Source organism: Crinia signifera, chromosome 19 (assembly GCF_055691185.1).
Source record: "Crinia signifera chromosome 19, ASM5569118v1, whole genome shotgun sequence".
Lineage (NCBI taxonomy): Eukaryota > Metazoa > Chordata > Amphibia > Anura > Myobatrachidae > Crinia > Crinia signifera.
Window position 1 is genome coordinate 119,406,532 of NC_139226.1, and position 19,770 is coordinate 119,426,301.

The following is a 19,770-nucleotide window of genomic DNA, read 5'->3' on the forward strand; positions in this document are numbered from 1 at the left end:
TGTGAATGCCGATACACATGCCACCCCCCCACCCCCCCTTCGCACGCAGCGTATGTAGGGATTCCAATCCCGGGGCATTTTTTCAATCCCGGAATTCGGGATTGAAAAATGCCCAATCCCGGGATTCCGGGATTGGCTTCCCTAATATAAAAACCCCACCTTGGCCGCCCCGCATATTTACTTACAGGGACCCGGTTGGGTGGGTGGGCGAGCCGGGGAGATGGAGCCAGGGTGTGAGGACGAGCTGGGTTGATGGTGAGCGGGCTGGTCTGCTGGTCAGTCTGGTCCGCTGGTGGGCAGGTGGCCGCTGGCGGTCTGGTCTGTTGCTGGGCGGGTGTTCGGATCGGGAACAGCATGGAGGCAACCTGTGTGGCCTGCACAGCATGACCTCTGACGTTGGCACGCTGCGCAGAGCCACGCTGCCCGTGACGGGAGAAGCCGGGCAGCTGATGAGCACCCGCTCAGATGCTGCCCGGCATTAGACTGCGCATGCGCAGTCTAATCCCGAAATCAAGGGATTGGAAACTCCAATCCCTGGAATGAAATCCTGGCATTTTAGGGGCCAAATCCCGGGATCCTGCCAATCCCGATCCCATTGGCAGGCTGTCGGGGAACACCCACATTATTTGATGGTCACCGAATGATGTGGAAGGCCCTTGCACATCTAAGGTTACTATGAGGTAACCTTAGATCTGCCTGGACATTCGACAGGAAGTGGGTGGGCAGCTGACATCCGGTGATGTCAGCTGTCCGCCCCCCGGCGCCCACATCACCGGGCTATTTCCATGGGAACGCTGTCCGTTTCCATGGGCGTGACTATCCAGGTCCAGGAACTCCAGGTCTGGGGGTGGGTCGATGAAATAAATATATATATATATAAATAGAGAGAGAGAGAGAGGGAGAGAGAGATATATATATTGTATTTAGAAACAAAGGCACTCACAAAGGACTTCTAAGTAAAACTTATATTATGGAAAGGGTACTTATGTAGTACTTATGTAGTAACTGGGCTGCCGATTTTGAAATCGGGTCCATCGCATCGCATCGCACCCGACCAAATGGCATGCGATGCGATGCGATGCGATGGACCCGATTTTTCCATAGGATTCAATGTTAAAATGGAGTCCATTTTAACATGGAATTCAATGGGAAAAAGGGGTCCTTTTCATACCCCTACTATCCAAGTGGGCATGGAGTTGAATATAAACCTGTGGCGAGCGTAGCGAGCCACCGAGCCCGAAGCGTGGCGAGCGTAGCGAGCCCCGCGAGGAGACACAGAATACCGTCCCCTCGCGGGGCTCGCTTCGCTCGCCACGCTTCGGGCTCGGTGGCTCGCTACGCTCGCCACAGGTTTATATGCAACTCCATGCCCACTTGGATAGTAGGGGTATGAAAAGGACCCCTTTTTCCCATTGAATTCCATGTTAAAATGGACTCAGTCCATTTTAACATTGAATCCTATGGAAAAATCGGGTCATCGCATCGCATCGCATCGTATGCGATGCGATGCGATATCGCATCGCATCGCATCTGATTGTATGCCTTAACTTAAGGCATACAATCAAAAAATCGGCAGCCCAGATACTACATAAGTACCATGGAAAGTAAATGTTGGCCTAGAACGGGTTCAGGAACCCAGTTCCATATGATGTCATATTTAAAACTGAGTTCCTGCTGAAAAATAGCAGTCAGTGCACTGGGTGTCACTGGCCCTAGTGACAACTATGTTTCTCTCTTTTGACAGCATTTTGCAATTCTTGATACTTTAAGTCCAACGTCTAGGTGTCACACATGCAGTGTTTTTTTTTTTTAAATCCCACCATTTACATTCCATAATGTTTCTGGAGTCAGGCCTTCCCTCACAAAGAAGCTAATACAGAACAATCCCCATTCATGTCTTATCATTTTCCATTGCTGATGACCATAATTTGCTCAATTCTCGTATCCTCATAAGCCTATCCTCAAACCTGCTGCCTGACTCACTTTCCACAGCTCCTGCCCCCTTTGCCTCTTTCCCATTAACTATTCTTGCTCCTTTTACAACAGGATTACATCTAGATGCATCGCTCTCACACATGCAAAATCACCCAACCTCACTGCTCTGTCCAACATTGTTACCACATTCCAACACATGCTACCATAGGTGGGTTCAGCAGTGGTGGGAGGAGACAAAGCCACATGCCATCCCCTGCTATTAAGTGGTCTGCAGTGGGTGGCTATAATGAATGAAATGTACTCAGTAGCCACCGCACCACCATTTCATGGAGGGACGGCTTAAAGCAAATGCACCAAAGCTTTAAAGGCACCAACACAGGCCTGCACCCTAGCCCAGCCACCAGCTGATCCTCTGGCTTGGGCCACACTGGGCTCATATTCTGGATAAGATGCTGCCCAGAACTCTCTTCCACTCCCAGCCTGCACTGAATGCAGAGGAGAGATAATCTGTGGGTCCCCAAGATGTCATTGTTGCTCCAGTATTTGTACTTAATATTTTGGTGTATTAGAAAAATATAGTACTTACAGATATAGTCTATGTATAGACCGCACTCACACTGAATATGGTACAGCACGGGGTGCCAGACAAAGGTTGCACATAATAAACATGCAGCCAATTATAGTCCAGGGTGTTTCCACAACTGTTCAAGGTTGTGGAATGTCGGGCACTCGCCTCATAAAGAATCCAGTACAATATATGTAAAAGTCCAAAGTAACGGAATTTTATCTTCAATGACGTTTCGGTCCTATGCGGACCTTTTTCAAGGAGCTTTCTTAATGAAGTTCAATACAATCAACGTAGTAGGGAAGTGGGTTTTTTCTTCCCTACTACGTTGATTGTATTTTACTTCATTAAGAAAGCTCCTTGAAAAAGATCCGCATAGGACCGAAACGTCATTGAAGATAAAATTCCGTTACTTTGGACTTTTGGTACTTATGTAGTAACTGGGCTGCCGATTTCTAAATCGGGTCGGATCGGGAGATCGCATCGCATCGCATGCGACCATGCGATTCGATGCGATGCGATGCGATGCGATGACCCGATTTTTCCATAGGAATCAATGTTAAAATGGACTGAGTCCATTTTAACATGGAATTCAATGGGAAAAATGGGTCCTTTTCATACCCCTACTATCCAAGTGGGCATGGAGTTGGATATAAACCTGTGGCGAGCGTAGCGAGCCACCGAGCCCGAAGCGTGGCGAGCGAAGCGAGCCCCGCGAGGGGACGAATACCGTCCCCTCGCGGGGCTCGCTTCGCTCGCCACGCTTCATGCTCGGTGGCTCGCTACGCTCGCCACAGGTTTATATCCAACTCCATACCCACTTGGATAGTAGGGGTATGAAAAGGACCCATTTTTCCATAGGAATCATTTTAACATTGATTCCTATGGAAAAATCGGGTCATCGCATCCGATATCGGATGCGATGCGATGCGATGCGATATCGCATCGCATCGCATCTGATTGTATGCCTTAACTTAAGGCATACAATCAAAAAATCGGCAGCCCAGTTACTACATAAGTACCGGACTTTTACATATATTGTACTGGATTCTTTATGAGGCGAGTGCCCGACATTCCACAACCTTGAACAGTTGTGGAAACACCCTGTACTTACAGATATAGATTTTTTTGTTTGCTAATTTTTTAAGCAACTATGGCAGTGGTTTTCAAACGTCAAAATCATTTTTTCACATTATAAAGTATATTTTTCACATTATAAAGTATACAACTTGTAAATGTTGTAATAGGGTGCAATGTTTGGTAAACGTTACCAAAAATCACCAAAAAACAGACAAATTTGACAGAATGTCGTTGGATCCACAGAGACGCACAGCTCAGCCCAGAGCCAACGACACTAGCAGCCTCTATAGCGCTGTGACAGCGCTATAGAAGCTGTTAGCAGCAACGGAGGAGGCTGCCAGTGGGGTTAGCCAGCAGTGGAGGAGGTCAGCGCTAGACTCTTGTTCTGTAAGGATATTGGTGTAAAATTGAGGGGGGGGGGGGGGTGTAATATAGTTGTACTTTTCTGTGTGTGTGTGTGTGTGTGGTTGTTTTATTTTAACATTCTTTTTACAGGTGGACTACAAGTCCCAGAGGGCCCATTAATGCCCCACATGCTGGGACTTGTGGTTCACCAAGTCCCAGCATGCGGTAGAGGCCTGCTGGCACTTGTAATTCACCTGTATAAAGCAATGTTTGGTATGGATGTTTTAACCCTATTAGGCCGGTGTCCACAGCCCACGGACACCGGTGACAGCCCCGGGCTTCAGCCCTGGATGGATGAAGCCTGGGGGGGATCCCTTTATTGGGGGGGTCCCCACTCCCCCAGGTACCCTTTCCAAGGCTGATAGCCACATGTAAAAAGTGTCCCCCAGCTGTGGCATGACAACGCGGGCTGTTGGAGCCTGGTGCTGGACCCCCAGATTGTTTGTCCCCTGTATTTTTGGAACCAGGTCCGGCTCAATGATCCCAGGCTGGTTATGCACCAGGGGGGATATCACGCCATTTATTTTCCTATTTTTTTTAACACAAAATCGCACATTTCTTCAAATTCGCACATTTTCAGGAGTAAAAATCACACATTTTCATGACTAAAAATTGCACATTATCGCACTTTTTTGCCGCAAATTTGCATCTTATTACATATGCGAATTCACGTAAAAAAATGCAATTTTAAAATGCGCGATATGGTGCGATTTCGGAAAGTGTCATAAAATTGCACCCTTTTACATTTCACCCTAGGTGTGCAATGTGTGTGTGTGTGTGTGACAAACACTTATACACTGACTAGCAAAGTCATCCTTTCAGTGCATCTACTTCTGTCTCCAGCTACATACTGTACTACTGTAATTACACTCTAAAACAATACCAGTAACTAAGGTATGTAGTCCTAATGGTACAGAAATGGTGCCCTGGTACATACTAATGGCATTTTTAAAGTTTTTTGTTTTTTTAAATAGTGCCCCAGCCCAGTCCCACACACTGTTCACCTGCTGTTCTGTGTCAAACAGTGCCTCATCATGAGGGAGGGACTTTTAAATGCCCTGGATCTGCAAAAATGGCCGCAGATTGTCGAAAAAAGGACGTGAATTCACCAACCGAGGATGTTTCTGACAAAACAGATCCAAATTTTTAGAAAATTGGATCTGACACCCTTCAATGCTCTGGTTAAAGGCAGCATTGAATAGGTGAGTACCAATATTTTCCCTGTAGGGAAATATCGACACAGATTAAATTGAACCTACAGATGTAGCCCCTGTCATCTTTGGCCAGGGCTCGCCAGAGTCTCCCCTCTGGTGAGCGCCGATGGACAGGGGCTAAACTGAATGGGACGCGCGTGTGTCTCACGCGCATGTGTGCCCCAATCCTCCTTTGGTGGAGCAGTGGCATCCTGCCCATCTTCACTTCAGGGAGACGGGCGGGGTTAGGGGGGGTTGGGGCAGCGAGGGGGACCGGCGTTGGGGGAGGCGGCGGGGACCCGGGGGAAGCTCCATTGCCACTGGGCAAGCAAGCATCTCGTGTGCACGTGGTGGGAGCCGGCGGCTGGTGGGGCTGGCGAAAGTATCGGCAGCCCCTGCAAAGTTTAGGCCTGAAAGTTTAGGCTGGCTCCATCTGTACCTTAGCAAAAAACTTAGATCTACTAAATTTGGTTTTGTTCAGTTTTTGTAAAACCAAACCTCATTTCTATTAAAAAAAATAAGATAAACAGTTAACTGTCTAAACATTTTTCAAATGTTTAGAGAGTTAAAGGACCAATTGGGTACACCCTGTCCTGCTCCTTAAGCAGGCTTCTTACAGATAGAATTATGCAACCTCAATACTGTAAGCAGGGGCGGGCTGGGCCGGGGGGCAGAGTGCCATGTGGCCCCCAGGCCGCTCTATAGTTGCTGTTATGGGCCGCTTTACCTCCTCCTCCACGCCGACGGCCATGTTCCTGTAGCCGGCTTTCAAAACATGGCTGCGCGGCTACAGGAACATGGCCTCTGGCGCTACCCGCTCAGGAGGCCAGGACGCTCTCCCTGCTATGCTCCTTAAACTGCTGCTGCCGCGCTTGTCATATTGTATGACAGCACAGGCGGCAGCTTGCAGAGCGGCTCCCTCTCTCTGTCGCGGCCGTTGAAATCCGCGCTCTTTATCTACCCCCCACCATCCGGTGAGCAGTAGCCTCTCTTCCTCCCTGCAGTGTCCCAGGCCCGGCTCCCAGGTACCTGGTATGTACCGTATTTATACTGTATGTCAGTACAGTATATTGCCTTTATTTGAGTGCTGCCGCCTCCTATTCATTATATATATATATATATATATATATATATATATATATATATATAAAATGCAGCGGGCACTTTAAGCACTGTTTTCAGCCTGTTTGTCCTGGTTATTCAGTGGGAGCAGCCTGTGGTGTCCTGGTTATTATGCAGGGGGAGCAGCCTGTGGTGTCCTGGTTATTATGCAGGGGGAGCAGCCTGTGGTGTCCTGGTTATTATGCAGGGGGAGCAGCCTGTGGTGTCCTGGTTGTTATGCAGGGGGAGCAGCCTGTGGTGTCCTGGTTGTTATGCAGGGGGAGCAGCCTGTGGTGTCCTGGTTGTTATGCAGGGGGAGCAGCCTGTGGTGTCCTGGTTATTATGCAGGGGGAGCAGCCTGTGGTGTCCTGGTTGTTATGCAGGGGGAGCAGCCTGTGGTGTCCTGGTTATTATGCAGGGGGAGCAGCCTGTGGTGTCCTGGTTGTGTATGCAGGGGGAGCAGCCTGTGGTGTCCTGGTTATTATGCGAGGGAGCAGCCTGTGGTGTCCTGGTTGTTATGCAGGGGGAGCAGCCTGTGGTGTCCTGGTTATTATGCGAGGGAGCATCCTGTGGTGTCCTGGTTGTTATGCAGGGGGAGCAGCCTGTGGTGTACTGGTTATCCCAGCCTTTATACCCCCCACATTCGTCTGAATGTGGGTCGCAATCGCGGCTCCGCTCTCTTACTGAATTATTCTCCACCCATTTGCGGCATAATTTTATTTTTTCGGGGGCGGGGGTTGGGTATCCAGGAATCGCTGATGCGCTGTTACTTATGGGCCAGTGCTCTGAACTTGCCGCCTAGGCTAAAAGTTGCCAGCCAGCCCCTGACTGTAAGTGGTGTCTCTGCTGACTGTGCTGGAAAAAGTCTTGGCCAAATGTAATGCTATCAAATTCGGTGACCGTGCGGGATGCCGGCCTCATTTCCAAGGCAAAACCATGCCTTGCAAATGATTGCAGAGTTCGGCCTGCATCCTGCACGGCTGTCGAACTCGGAGGCTATTACATTTGGCCATCTGTGCTTTCTGTGTTCTGTAGCAGTATAGTAGCTTTGGGCCTACAGTATTGGCAACTTGTATGCTTTGGTCCATAAGCTGTTGGAAATATGTGTATACAGGATGACGATAGTGAAGACTTATTGAACATATCAGTGAATGTCCTGAGACAACAAACAGTCCAGATTCTTAACCAGTAGAGTGGTTTATTGAAGGTTACATAGTTGCATAGTTACATACTAGGTGAGGCTGAATAAATACTTGCGTCCATATAGTTCAACCTATGTTTATAATAGTTTATCCCTTGTTGTATAGTATGTTCTGATATTTTAAAGACAGATTATGTAACTTATTCGTACCCGTGGATGTTTTTAACCAATAAATGTTTATCCAACCTTATTTTAAACGTATTTATAGTGTCTGCCAACACCACTTCTTCAGGAAGAGAGTTCCAAAGTTTGACTGTTCTGACTGTATAGAAATGTTTTCTTCTAGATGAACAAAATCTTTTTTCTTCTAATCTAAACTCGTACCCTTGCATCCTAGATTCCGGTCTAGCAGAAAAAAGGGTGTTTGACAGTTCCTTATATTGGCCCCTAATGTATTTATACATATTGAGCATGTCCCCCCTTAAACATCTCTTATCTAGTGTAAATAGTCCCAGATTGCTTAATCTTTCCTCGTAGCTTAAATTCTCCATTCCCCTAATAAGCTTTGTTGCTCTTCTTTGGATTTCTTATAATTCTATGATGTCCTTTTTATAGTGTGGGGCCCAGAATTGTACTCCATATTCAAGGTGCGGTTAAACCAATGATTTAATACAGAGGCATAATTACTTTTGAGTCCCTAGTTTCCATGCCCCTTTTTAATACATGCTAGAGTTTTGTTGTCCTTTTTTGTTGCTATATTACATTGAGCACTACACCCTAGTTTGTTGTCTATTTGGACTCCTAGATCCTTTTCAAGTACAGAATTACCCAATTCATCCCCGCTTAGGTTATAACTAGCACACTGGTTATGTCTCCCAAGGTGCATGACCTTGCATTTGTCCACACTGAACCTCATCTTCCACTTTTTTGCCCACTCATCTAGATTGTCAAGATCATTTTGAAGCGTGGTGACATCTTTTGATGATTTAATAACTCTGCTCAGTTTTGTATTGTCCGCAAAGATGGATACATTGCTGATTAACCCCATCCCAATATCGTTAATAAAAATGTTAAATAAAATGGGCCCTAGAACCGAACCCTGTGGCACTCCACTTAGTGCTGGTATCATATTTGAAACGGCATTGTTCATTACCACTATTTGATCTCTATTACACAGCCAGTTCCCTACCCATCTACAGATATTTGCCCCTAATCCCAGGTCCTCCATTTTATTTATCAACCTCTTGTGTGGTACGGTGTCGAAGGCTTTAGCAAAATCTAGGAAAATCACATCTACATCATTTCCATTATCAAGGTTTTTGCTAACCTCTTCATAGAAACCAAGTAGATTAGTTTGGCATGAACAATTATTCACGAACCCATGCTGGTTATTACTGAGTAAACTATGAAGGTCTAAATATTCCTGGATACCATCTCTTAAAAATCTTTCAAATAATTTACCCAATATTGATGTTAAACGAACAGGTCTGTAATCAGCGGGATCCTCCTTTTTTCCTTTTTTGAATAATGGCACTACCTCTGCTATTCTCCAGTCTTTTGGTGTCTTTCCTGATGATAATGAATTATCAAAGATATAATTTAGAGGCAAAGATAATTCCTCCCTTAATTCCATTAGTACCCTAGGATGAATCCCATCTGGCCCAGGTGATTTATTTGTTTTGATTTTGCTGAGCCTCAATATTATTTCCTCGCTAGAGAATTTAATATTGAGGTCCGGCTTGTTCATCCCATTTGTGGTATGTGTGCGTTCCACAGTCTGCTCTCCCTTAGTAAACATTGATGAGAATAACTAATTTAACAGTTCTGCTTTTCCCTTATTCTCCGTAAAACTTTTTCCAGTGATATCGGTTAGTGGGCCTATGTTGTCCTTAATTATACGTTTACTATTTATGTATTCGAAAAACTTATTGGGGTTAGTTTTGCTTTCAGTGGATATGCGCTCTTCATAATCCCTTTTAGCTACTTTGATTGCCTCTTTGCAAATTCTGTTTGATTCTTTGTAATTGGTGAACGCCTCCTCATTTAAGTTATTTCTATAGAATTTAAATGCTCTTGTTTTATTGTTGATTGCTGACCTAACTTTTTTGTCCAACCATGGTGGCTTTGTTAAATTCAATTTACCCTTATTTACTTTAGGAATGTATTTAATAGTAAATGATTCAAGTACATTTTATAGAGTATCCCACATTTCCTCAGCATTTTTCCCCTCAAAAACCGTTTCCCACACAATTATTTTTTGGGCTTCTGTGAATAATTCGAAGTTCGCTTTTCTGAAGTTTAGTATTTTTGCCAATCCTTTATGATGTAAATTACTGAAGTTGATTTCCAGTGAAACCATATTGTGGTCACTGTTCCCTAGATGTTCAATTACTTTTGTGTTTGAAACTAGATCTATGTTATTTGTTAATGCCAAATCCAATTTGTATTTGTGGAAAAGCTGTGCTTCTCATATTGCCTAACCTTATCCCATGACCAATCCTAACCTAAGACCAGTGGTCAGAGAACAGGGATAAATTACCCCAAATGGGGTAAAAATAAAATTCCTGGGGGTAATGGATGGTCACGCTGCCGAAACATAGCCGGGCATGCATACAAATCTATATGCATGCCCGGCTGTGTCTCGGCAGTGTGACTGTCCATTACGCTCAGGAATTTTATTTAATTGCATATAGAATCTAAATATAAATTATATATGCATGCCCGGCTGTGTGTTACGGTATTGTAGTGTACAAGGTTTTGATGCAGTGCTGTGTTAGGCCCTTGTGTACAGATGGAGCAGCTCTCAATAGAGCTGTTCCTGGCAATACTATCACCAATCTCCGCTGTGCGCCATCCGCCAGAAGGGGGCGCACATGCACGAGACTGTTCTTTCGGAGCCTGCCAAAATCTTGAAGATTCCCTGAGCTGGTGGAGAGGCGCTCCATCTGTATAACATGCTTTGCTGCGTGATGCCCAGGCCCCGCCTCCAAGTCTGCCCGCTTCTTCAGTAGAGTTGACTAGATGATGCGACATCTCAGCGCACAGTCTGTACTGTTGATGCCGCGCCAAGTTTCTTTGCCTTGTTATAGGCTCCTGTCAAAGTATACTCATCTCTAGTCTAGGGGAAAAAATGTACAGACTGTCACTATATCATCTTGTAATACTGACACTAATAGTTGCCTGGACGTCACATTATCAATGGCTATACCACACACAGCCTGGCAGCCATTGATGATAATGATGATTACCATGTAGTAACAAGTTTGTACCACACACAGCCATACATGGTAATCATCATCATCTTCATCATCATCAATTGCTGCCAGGCCTTGTACTGTACTAGCAGGATATATCATCAATTTCTGGGGTACACAGTGTGTATTACAATTATCTAATTTCCTTCCTTTTAATTCAAGGGGGTAATGTCGGCTTATCTAAATATATTTTGGGGTAAAAGGTAAAAAAGCTCCCTGACCCCAGACTTAGGGCAGTAGTCAATATAAAATATTGCCGTGTGCAGCGAATCCTGTGTAGGATTCGCTGCACACTCGCTGTGTTCCGGAGGGCTTGCTGCCACTCGCTCTACCTGTATTTAATGTTGGAGGGGCGAGTTGCCCCTCGCTGCGAATCTTAACCCCTGCAGCGGATGAGCGTCCGTGGCAGGGAGCCGTGGGACGGTGGTAGACAGGGAGATTGAAATCTCCCTGCCTGCCCCAGAACTTTTGTGGAGGGGAGGAGGGCTCCCCGGGACCCAGGCAGCACAAGCTGCCCCCCCCCAGAGCCAGCAGGGGACCGGGTATAGTCACTGCTCCCGATCATGCATATGTAATGATCGGGTGCAGTGAATATATGAATATCTAATGAGCGGCTCGGCTCCCGGCCCCCTGCTGGCTGCTCTGTGTAAAAATACATATATATATATATATTTTTTTTTTTTATTAAAATATATATTCATGTGCTATAAGCACATGAATAAAAATAGCATGCCCTTTCACAGAATAAAATTCCTGATTTTTTTACACCAAAATTAAAACAAAAAAACTTTTATTTAAAAAGTTCACATTCCACTTCTCCATGAAAAGATGGAGAATTGCTACACGGAGAGACACGGCGAAAATCACTCAGAAAGACGGCGAGAAGTGCACATTGAATAGGGTTGCTCGCTTTTTGAGAGCAAAAGTCTCCGTGCAACGCAAGAAAAGCACAAACTCGCCATAAAACATGGCAAATTTTTCTCATTGAATACTGCCCTTAGACGGTGTCCATGGGAGCAGATATCTACATAGATAGACACCAATAAAGTGACAACTCATGTCTACCTTTTCCTGTGGTGACCAATTTCATGTTGACATTTTGCTTGTGTCAACTTTTTATCATTGTCATCCTAAAACCTGTCATCCTTTTTCATGTGTCAACCTATTGCCTATTAAGCAATACATATTGACTGTCAATCTAATTATTTATGATCCACACCTGTAGAAGCATTCTGACACAATGTTTTCAAACTCGTCCCTCGGAGTGAAAATAGTTTGTTTTCCAGGTCACCTGTGGATCTATACAATGTAAGAGTTGGTAACTTTTGTCTCTACTAGGCAGTCTGTAACATGTGATCTGTTAGGGTTCTCAGGGCGGGCCTTAGGCATAGGCCAACTAGGCAATTGCCTAGGGCATTTGGAATGCCTAGGGGCATCAGCAGCTTCTGCTGATTAAAATGATATGCAGCATGCCTATATTATGTGTGTGAGTGAGTCCATTCCCCTTCCCAGCAAGAACACACCCCTGTTTGGGCTGTGCACAGAATGTGTGCACTGTTTCTATTTAAAATATTGCGGGTAGGAGCACCAAAATGATGACTGCTATGATGAGGGTTGATGGTGCTGGGAAAGGGGAGCAGGGTCAGAGGCAGAACTAGTGGCGGTGCTAAGGGGCGCAAGCCAAAATCTTGCCTAGGGTGTCATTTAGGCTAGGGCCGGCTCTGAGGGTTCTTGAGGACTAGTGTGGAGACATACTCAATTATTTTTAGGGAACTACAGAGATATTTGGTAGATATAATTTGAAGAGTGCACCTCGAAAAAAAATATCTTGCAATATCTCACCTTATTTGTCTTCCACCTATCCATGGTTGCTGATCAGTTGACACTGCCAGATTTCCATGGCAAGCTAGGGAAGGCCATTGACCATCGATGATTGGAAATCATTGATGGTTTTTGGTCTATGTAGAATAGTTTTGCCAGTTTTGTAGGATGGTTTCCCTCCACCAATGTCAAGGATAAACGAATATTTTTTTTCCCCAAGGGGTTGGGACATGGAGCATAGCTCCGGCTCTGACCCCCGTAAAGCCCTGCCCCCATGATTTGAGTTGCCCTTGGATTAAGTCAAAGAAAATGGATGATCATTGATAGTCATCCATTGCATAGTATGCCACTATCGATGGCCAGTGGCACTATTGCCATCGATGGCAACCATTGATGGCAATGGCAATGATGGCCATCTCTATCAAGCTTCAGTAATCTGGAGATGGTGAGAAATTAATAGCGGCCCCATCACTGCTAAACAGGGTTTTTAGAGAAGAGTTTCAGGCTCCATACCAAACACAGGCTTTGCTACCAGAGTAGTTCTGCAGCTTCTTATAGTCTTATATTTTATCTAGCTTTAATACTTAATGTATATTTGCCTATTGAGTCTTGTATCACAAACATGTATAGAATTATTCTGTCCTGATCCTTTTTTCCAGCTTCCAATGAGTGCCTCATTGAAAACCCTGCATTTGTGATCTACTCCTCTGTTGTGTCCTTCTATGTCCCTTTTATTGTCACACTCCTGGTGTATGTCCAGATTTATATAGTTCTGCGTAAGCGGAGGAAGAGGGTAAACACCAAACGCAACAGCCGAGGCTTGGAAGCCCACAAGGTAAATGATTATTCCGGTCCAGTTCAAGTTGTCATAGAAATACTGCAAACATCACATATCTACCTGTAAATCCTAATGTATGACATGCAGGTTTGATTGTAAAGGGAAATGTTAATTATAATTAAAGCCTACAGGTATATAGATCTATACTTCACAGAACCTAAGAAGTCTGAGCTGAACTGGTAATCTAACTCTGTGGGATAAAATTAGGTACTTGTGTATTAGCATGGCGCCCACTAAGCAATTTTGTGGGCTATTCTGCGTAAGAAAATTGCATCGCATTGCATCGCATGGGCCATTTTAGTGCCATGCGATGTGCGATGCGATGCGATTTTCCTATGTAATTTACTCACTGCTCTCTCAGCCCCAGGGGATTGCATCGCATGGCATTGCACCTCCCGCAAAATGGCATGCAATCGCATGCGATTTTATAGGGTGTGCGATGCCTTGACATGACCTATACCATAAAATTATTGTATGACATACTCACATATTTGTCACGCTTCAGGCTCGGTGGCTCGCTGCACTCGCCACACTATATATAATCAGCTCCACGCCGACGTGGATAGTGGGGGAATGAAAAGGTCGTAGGACGCTTTCCGCTGCGTCGTGGGGGAGATGCTCGACGGGCCCTATTCAATGCTGTCTTCCCCGACAGCATTGAACAGGGTTTCCTGGCAGAACGATCCCGACATCTCTAGCTGTCGGGCTCGTTCTGCCGAGAACAGCCGGGAAGTGATGAGCTGCCGGCTGCATCTCGTCACTTCCCGGCCGCAACTCACGGCCACGCCCCCTTCTCGTACTGCTGAATCTACCGTGACCCGAAGATTGAATACCCCCCTTAGGGGTGGCGTTGATAGTGGGGAGGGGGGGTCTAAAACATCATTGTATGTCATACAATCATATTATGGTACAGCTAATGTCATGGCATCGCACACCCTATAAAATCGCATGCAATGGCATGCGATTTTGCGGGTCATGTGATGCGATGCCCCGGGGCTGAGAGAGCAGTGAATAAATTACACAGTAAAAAATCGCATCGCATGACACTTAAATGGCCCATGCGATGCGATTTCCCTACGGTGCCGTACGTAGCAAAACTGGGCACCGTGATAATACACAAGTACCTAAAATTATGAAGATTTTCTATTTCAGATGGGATGTGGCTATGGGAAACCAATTAGTTTGTAACTATTAACTTTTATAAGGTGCAAAATAAAGCAGATTTTAATTGGTTGCCTATAGCAACATCTCATTTGAAATAGAACTCCCACCTTAGTAAATATACCCCTGTGAGTCTGACCTATGTAATTTTTTACTGACTCAAGTATGCTCATAGGTATAGGCAAATGGGTCAACCTCAAAAACTGCTACCTGTAGCGCCAACCTCAAAAACTGCTTCCTGTAGCGCCAACTACGTATAGTACATAGTGGCGACTGCAGTAGTATTTAATAAACAATGGTACAAAATAGTGTTGTACAGTATACATATTTGTCCAGAGCTAGAGTTATACTAATTGAAGAGGCAAGTAGATAAAAGGCGTTACATGACAATTGTCTAAAAAAAAAAATAGATTTTTTTGCCACAGTTAAATGTCTTACGACCCACTGGCTATAGCAACAATTCTATTTTAAAGGTCTATTTACTGATACAGATAAAGCTCAGATTTATCTGTAAATAGCTCAGATTCTTCGAACCATAACACCTTCATCCATTTGTCTCTTCAACTGAATTATATGCAATTCACAAGAATTAAAATAAAATAACTAAAATACAATCAGACTGATGGACAGTACTGATGGAGAAATAAGTCTTGTTGTAGGCATAAGTCAGCATGTTCTAGGCTGTATACTGTTATTATAAGTCATTATTATAAGTCAATAAAGCACAGAACTCCTATGTAATTCCTATGTGATGTGGAATGTGGGGTAGTCCAAGGGCTAAGTAACCCACTGTACTTGGTCCCTAGCTCCCTAGCTCATCTGCTAACATGACTATTCTGAACATGAACATACCTTGTAAATTTATTTCATGGCTGATCAATGAAAAATCAAGTCATGTACTAAAATATGTTTTTTGAATAGTCATTTTTAAATGTTACTACAGCACGTGTGTGTGTGTGTGTGTGTGTGTGTGTGTGTGTGTGTGTGTGTGTGTGTGTGTGTGTGTTAGCCTCAGAAACACAACATCAATTTAGGTAGGTTTTCAGAGAAAAGAGATGAAAATCTACCCTTAATAAAAATACTCAGGTGTTTCCTTGGTAAAAATCTTGACTTCTTCAATGGCTTCAATGTCTGTACAATGTGTTTCATGGGTAAGGTGCTAATTTCCCTTACTGGAAGCTATGTTTTTCCAAAGCGTTTCATCATTAAAGCCCCAACTTATTCAGGGGAGGATGTAGGTTTCCAATGCGTTTCATCAGCAAAACTCAATCTTCTTTAGGGATGTTAGATCTACAGTCTTGTATCTGTACAGAAATTTTGAGCTTATTACTTTAGTTTAACAACATTTACTGAAAATAATTACTCTTCTTCTTTTGAGCAAAATTGTCTCTACATTCATAGCTAAATGATTTAATTGGACATCTGTCTATTATAATGATATAATCTTATAATTATTTCATGATTCATCAAATTGCAAGACTTATGAGGGTACTCAATCCAATTTTTTTGGGTGAATTCGACCTATTTATTTATTTTATTTATTAACAGTTTCTTATATAGTGCAGCATATTCTGTTGCACTTTACAAAAGGAGACAGTGATACAACAAACTGGGTATTTACAGACAGTCAAAGGTAGGAGGGCCCTGCCTTTTACAATCTATTCAGTCCCAGTGCTGATTTTTCACCTGGATCTGGGAAATTGCTGCAAATTCATGTGGTTTTTGTGAATTTGTGGGCATTTTTGATCAATTTTACATCCTTTTTGACCCATCCCAGTTTGCCCATCCTGCATCGACAAAAATGGACTGAAAACGGGCGCAATGATCAGCAAATTATTGCCAATTTTTCACCTGGCCAGGAAATTCGGCTGGGATTTAATAGGCTAGTTATTGTAAAATTATAGAATCAAGGCCTTTAAAAGTCCAGTGCTTATTGACAGGATGAGCTGTCCATTCTGTGTAGATAAACTGGAAAAATATCTATTGTAATTAATTCAATAATTAACCAGATATTATTCAGTTATGGGATTGAAGCACAGGAACATTTCTGGTGTTAAAGAGTAAGAGAAAAAAAAGTTATAAAGAATGATGTTTTTGTCATTGAAAGAAAATTAGCTTTTTAAATTTTTTTAACCTCACACATTTACCTGTGGAAGATTTAGTAAAACATTTGTTATACGAATTTACATTAACATGGATACCATACAGTATGACAAAAAATAAATATACCTGTCCCATATTACACATATAGTGATCAGGATTGATCATAATCCCAGTTTTCATCAATGTATTTCCACTAAAGATTTAAAATTTGTACTTCTTTCTAGTACAGTCTTCTATTGGAAACTCTAAAATATGGAAAAATGCGGTTACCACAATCCAGAAGGAAAGGCTTACAGGCAGAGAAAGGGGGGAACAGGTACTAATTACTAAGGCCCAGGTCTCATGGAGATGCCCAGAGAGGGACCCCATTTTTTGGGGCAGCAACAGTTGGAGCAGCTCTTCTCAGCCCAGCACCTGCTTCTGTGTGCTGGGCTGCAGTGTGGCCAGGGACTGGAGGTGCTTAAAGTACTTTTCTTTATTTTTTTTGGTACTTGTTTCCTATCTGGGCGCCCACTAAGTTAATTGAGCACCATGCTATTCTCCGTAGTGAAATCTGATCGCATCGCATCGTACACATACACGATATTGAACGATGCGATGCGATGCGATGCGATCCGATTCGATTTCCCATAGGAAACAATGTTAAATGGCTCAATTTAGCCAAATTCTCATAGGAACAATAGTAAATGGGCCAAAAACACCCCTGAACATTGAAATGTCCCCCCAAAAGTAGTTGACGCCACCCCGCCATCAACGTGAACCCGAAGCGTGGCGAGCGCAGCGAGCCCGCGAGGGGCGGCGGTACGCGTCCTCCGACCTTTTCATGCCCTACTATCCACTAGGGCGTGGAGTGAGAATAGAATAGTGTGGCGAGCGCAGCGAGCCACCGAGCCCGAAGCGTGGCGAGCGCAGCGAGCCCCGCGAGGGGACGCGGATACCTTCACAGGTAAACGCGTCCCTTTGCGGGCTTCCCAGGTGTCCGCGTCGCCATGGACACCTGGGAAGCCCGCGAGGGGACGCGTATAACTGTGAAGGTATCCGCGTCCCCTCGCGGGGCTCGCTGCGCTCGCCACGCTTCGGGCTCGGTGGCTCGCTGCGCTCGCCACACTATTCTATTCTCACTCCACGCCCTAGTGGATAGTAGGGCATGAAAAGGTCGGAGGACGCGTACCGCCGCCCCTCGCGGGCTCGCTGCGCTCGCCACGCTTCGGGTTCACGTTGATGGCGGGGTGGCGTCAACTACTTTTGGGGGGACATTTCAATGTTCTGGGGTGTTTTTGGCCCATTTACTATTGTTCCTATGATAATTTGGCTAAATTGAGCCATTTAACATTGTTTCCTATGGGAAATCGGATCGCATCGCATCGCATCGCATCGTTCAATATCGTGTATGTGTACGATGCGATGCGATCCGATTTCAGTACGGTGCCGTACGTAGAAAACCTGGGCGCCCAGATAGGAAACAAGTACCTTTTTTTTTTGTTCTAAGGGGGCATGGTTATGCCTGCCAATTATGCCACGCCCCCTGAAAAGTACATGGGCCCGCACAGGCTCCTTACTGCTCTGCTTACATGTGCAATATGATTTATATTCTACTACTAAATCTTAAAAAAGAGAACAAAACTGAGAATAAAACCGAAGCTCTCCCAATGAACCTAGATCCAATTGAACAGAAGCATTTGAAAGAACGTTATAAATTTAACTGGAAAAAAAATTCCCTACAATACCTAGGGATACAATTGGCCGCCAAACAAAGGGACATAGTAGAATTTAACTATGCCCCTCTGTTACACCAGCTAAATATAAAAATTAATAAATGGATGAACATAGAGACATCCTTAATAGGTAGAGTGGTGACTCTAAAGATGTTTATTCTACCAAAGATTTTGTACCTCTTTAGAGCCATCCCAAAAATGTTACCTAAGTACTGGATCCGGAGATTCAACTCTTTGTTCAATAAATATATATGGAGAAATAAACGACCAAAAATAGCCAAAACATACCTTATGTTCCCTAAAGAGAGAGGGGGACTGGCCCTTCCAAATTTGGAATTATACCAATCTGCAGCGTTACTAGATCAAATTAAGAACTGGAGCTGCCCCATGAAAAATAATGGCTGGGTAAACCCGGAACTAAATAATACACTGGGACTGACCCCTAAAGATCTAATATGGCTCCCCCATAAAATAAGTAAAAACTGTAAAGGTTTAGCGGAAGCTACCAAACTGATCTTACAAAAATGGCAGGATCTCCTGAGAAGGAGTGAGCTAGTAGGTGCCCCGATAGCGTGCCTCCCCTTGAAGGCCCTATCAAAAATAATCCCAAACCTAGACTTGGAGCGATGGGGAAACCAGGCAATAAAAACCCTAGATGATATATATGAAAATAAGCAATTAATCTCTTTTGAGCAGATAAAAAAAAAATATGGTCTCCCTAACTCTGAGTTTTTTAAATATCTCCAGATTAGACACTGGCTCCAATCCAACATGTTTGAAATAACAGATTTAAAAACACCCCCAAAAGACTGGATAAGCCAAATAGATGGAGTTAAAAAGAAAGGGGGAATAACTTTCTGGTATAAAAGACTCCAACAAGAGAGAGAGGGAGAAGAAAATAAAACAAGATGGCAGCTGAAATGGGAAGGGGAGCTGAATTTTTCCTGGGATAAGACACAGTGGGCACAATTGTTTACTTCCGTAAACCAGATGTCTAACTCCACAACACAGATAGAGAATTTTTTTAGGGTATTCTACCAGACATATTACACCCCGGTCAAAATCAATAGATTTTTCCCAGAACAACCAGATAGATGCTGGAGATGTGAAAAAAAAAGGAGATATAAAACACATATTCTGGTCCTGTGATAGACTGACAGATCTCTGGGTAGAGATAGGAAACCTCATTCGGCAGTGTGTCGGCTCAGCAGTACAATTGTCGCCACAAATGTTCCTTTTGCACATACTTCCTACGGAACTAAATAACACACAAAAGTACTTATTAAATCAAATAATTTCTGCAGTGAGAGCATCAATTGCGCAACTGTGGAAACAGGAGCAGAGCCCTACACTGCAGAAGGTAGTGAGCCAAATAGAATATAACTATAAGATGGAAACGTTGGGGAAGAAATATAATAACAAAAGGGTTAAACTGTGGAGAGATTGGCAAAAAGCCAG

At 44.0% G+C, this 19,770-nt stretch overlaps 1 protein-coding gene across 3 annotated transcripts in view; it reads left to right on the plus strand.

Moving 5' to 3' along the window:
* The window catches only part of DRD2 (dopamine receptor D2), a 322,451-nt gene that overhangs the window by 285,215 nt on the left and 17,466 nt on the right, over positions 1-19,770 (plus strand). For all 3 annotated transcript variants that reach the window (XM_083163236.1, XM_083163234.1, XM_083163235.1), the window contains exon 5: positions 13,155-13,330. In XM_083163236.1, the coding sequence (XP_083019362.1) occupies positions 13,155-13,330 (176 nt within the window). The remainder of the gene's footprint in view (positions 1-13,154; positions 13,331-19,770) is intronic.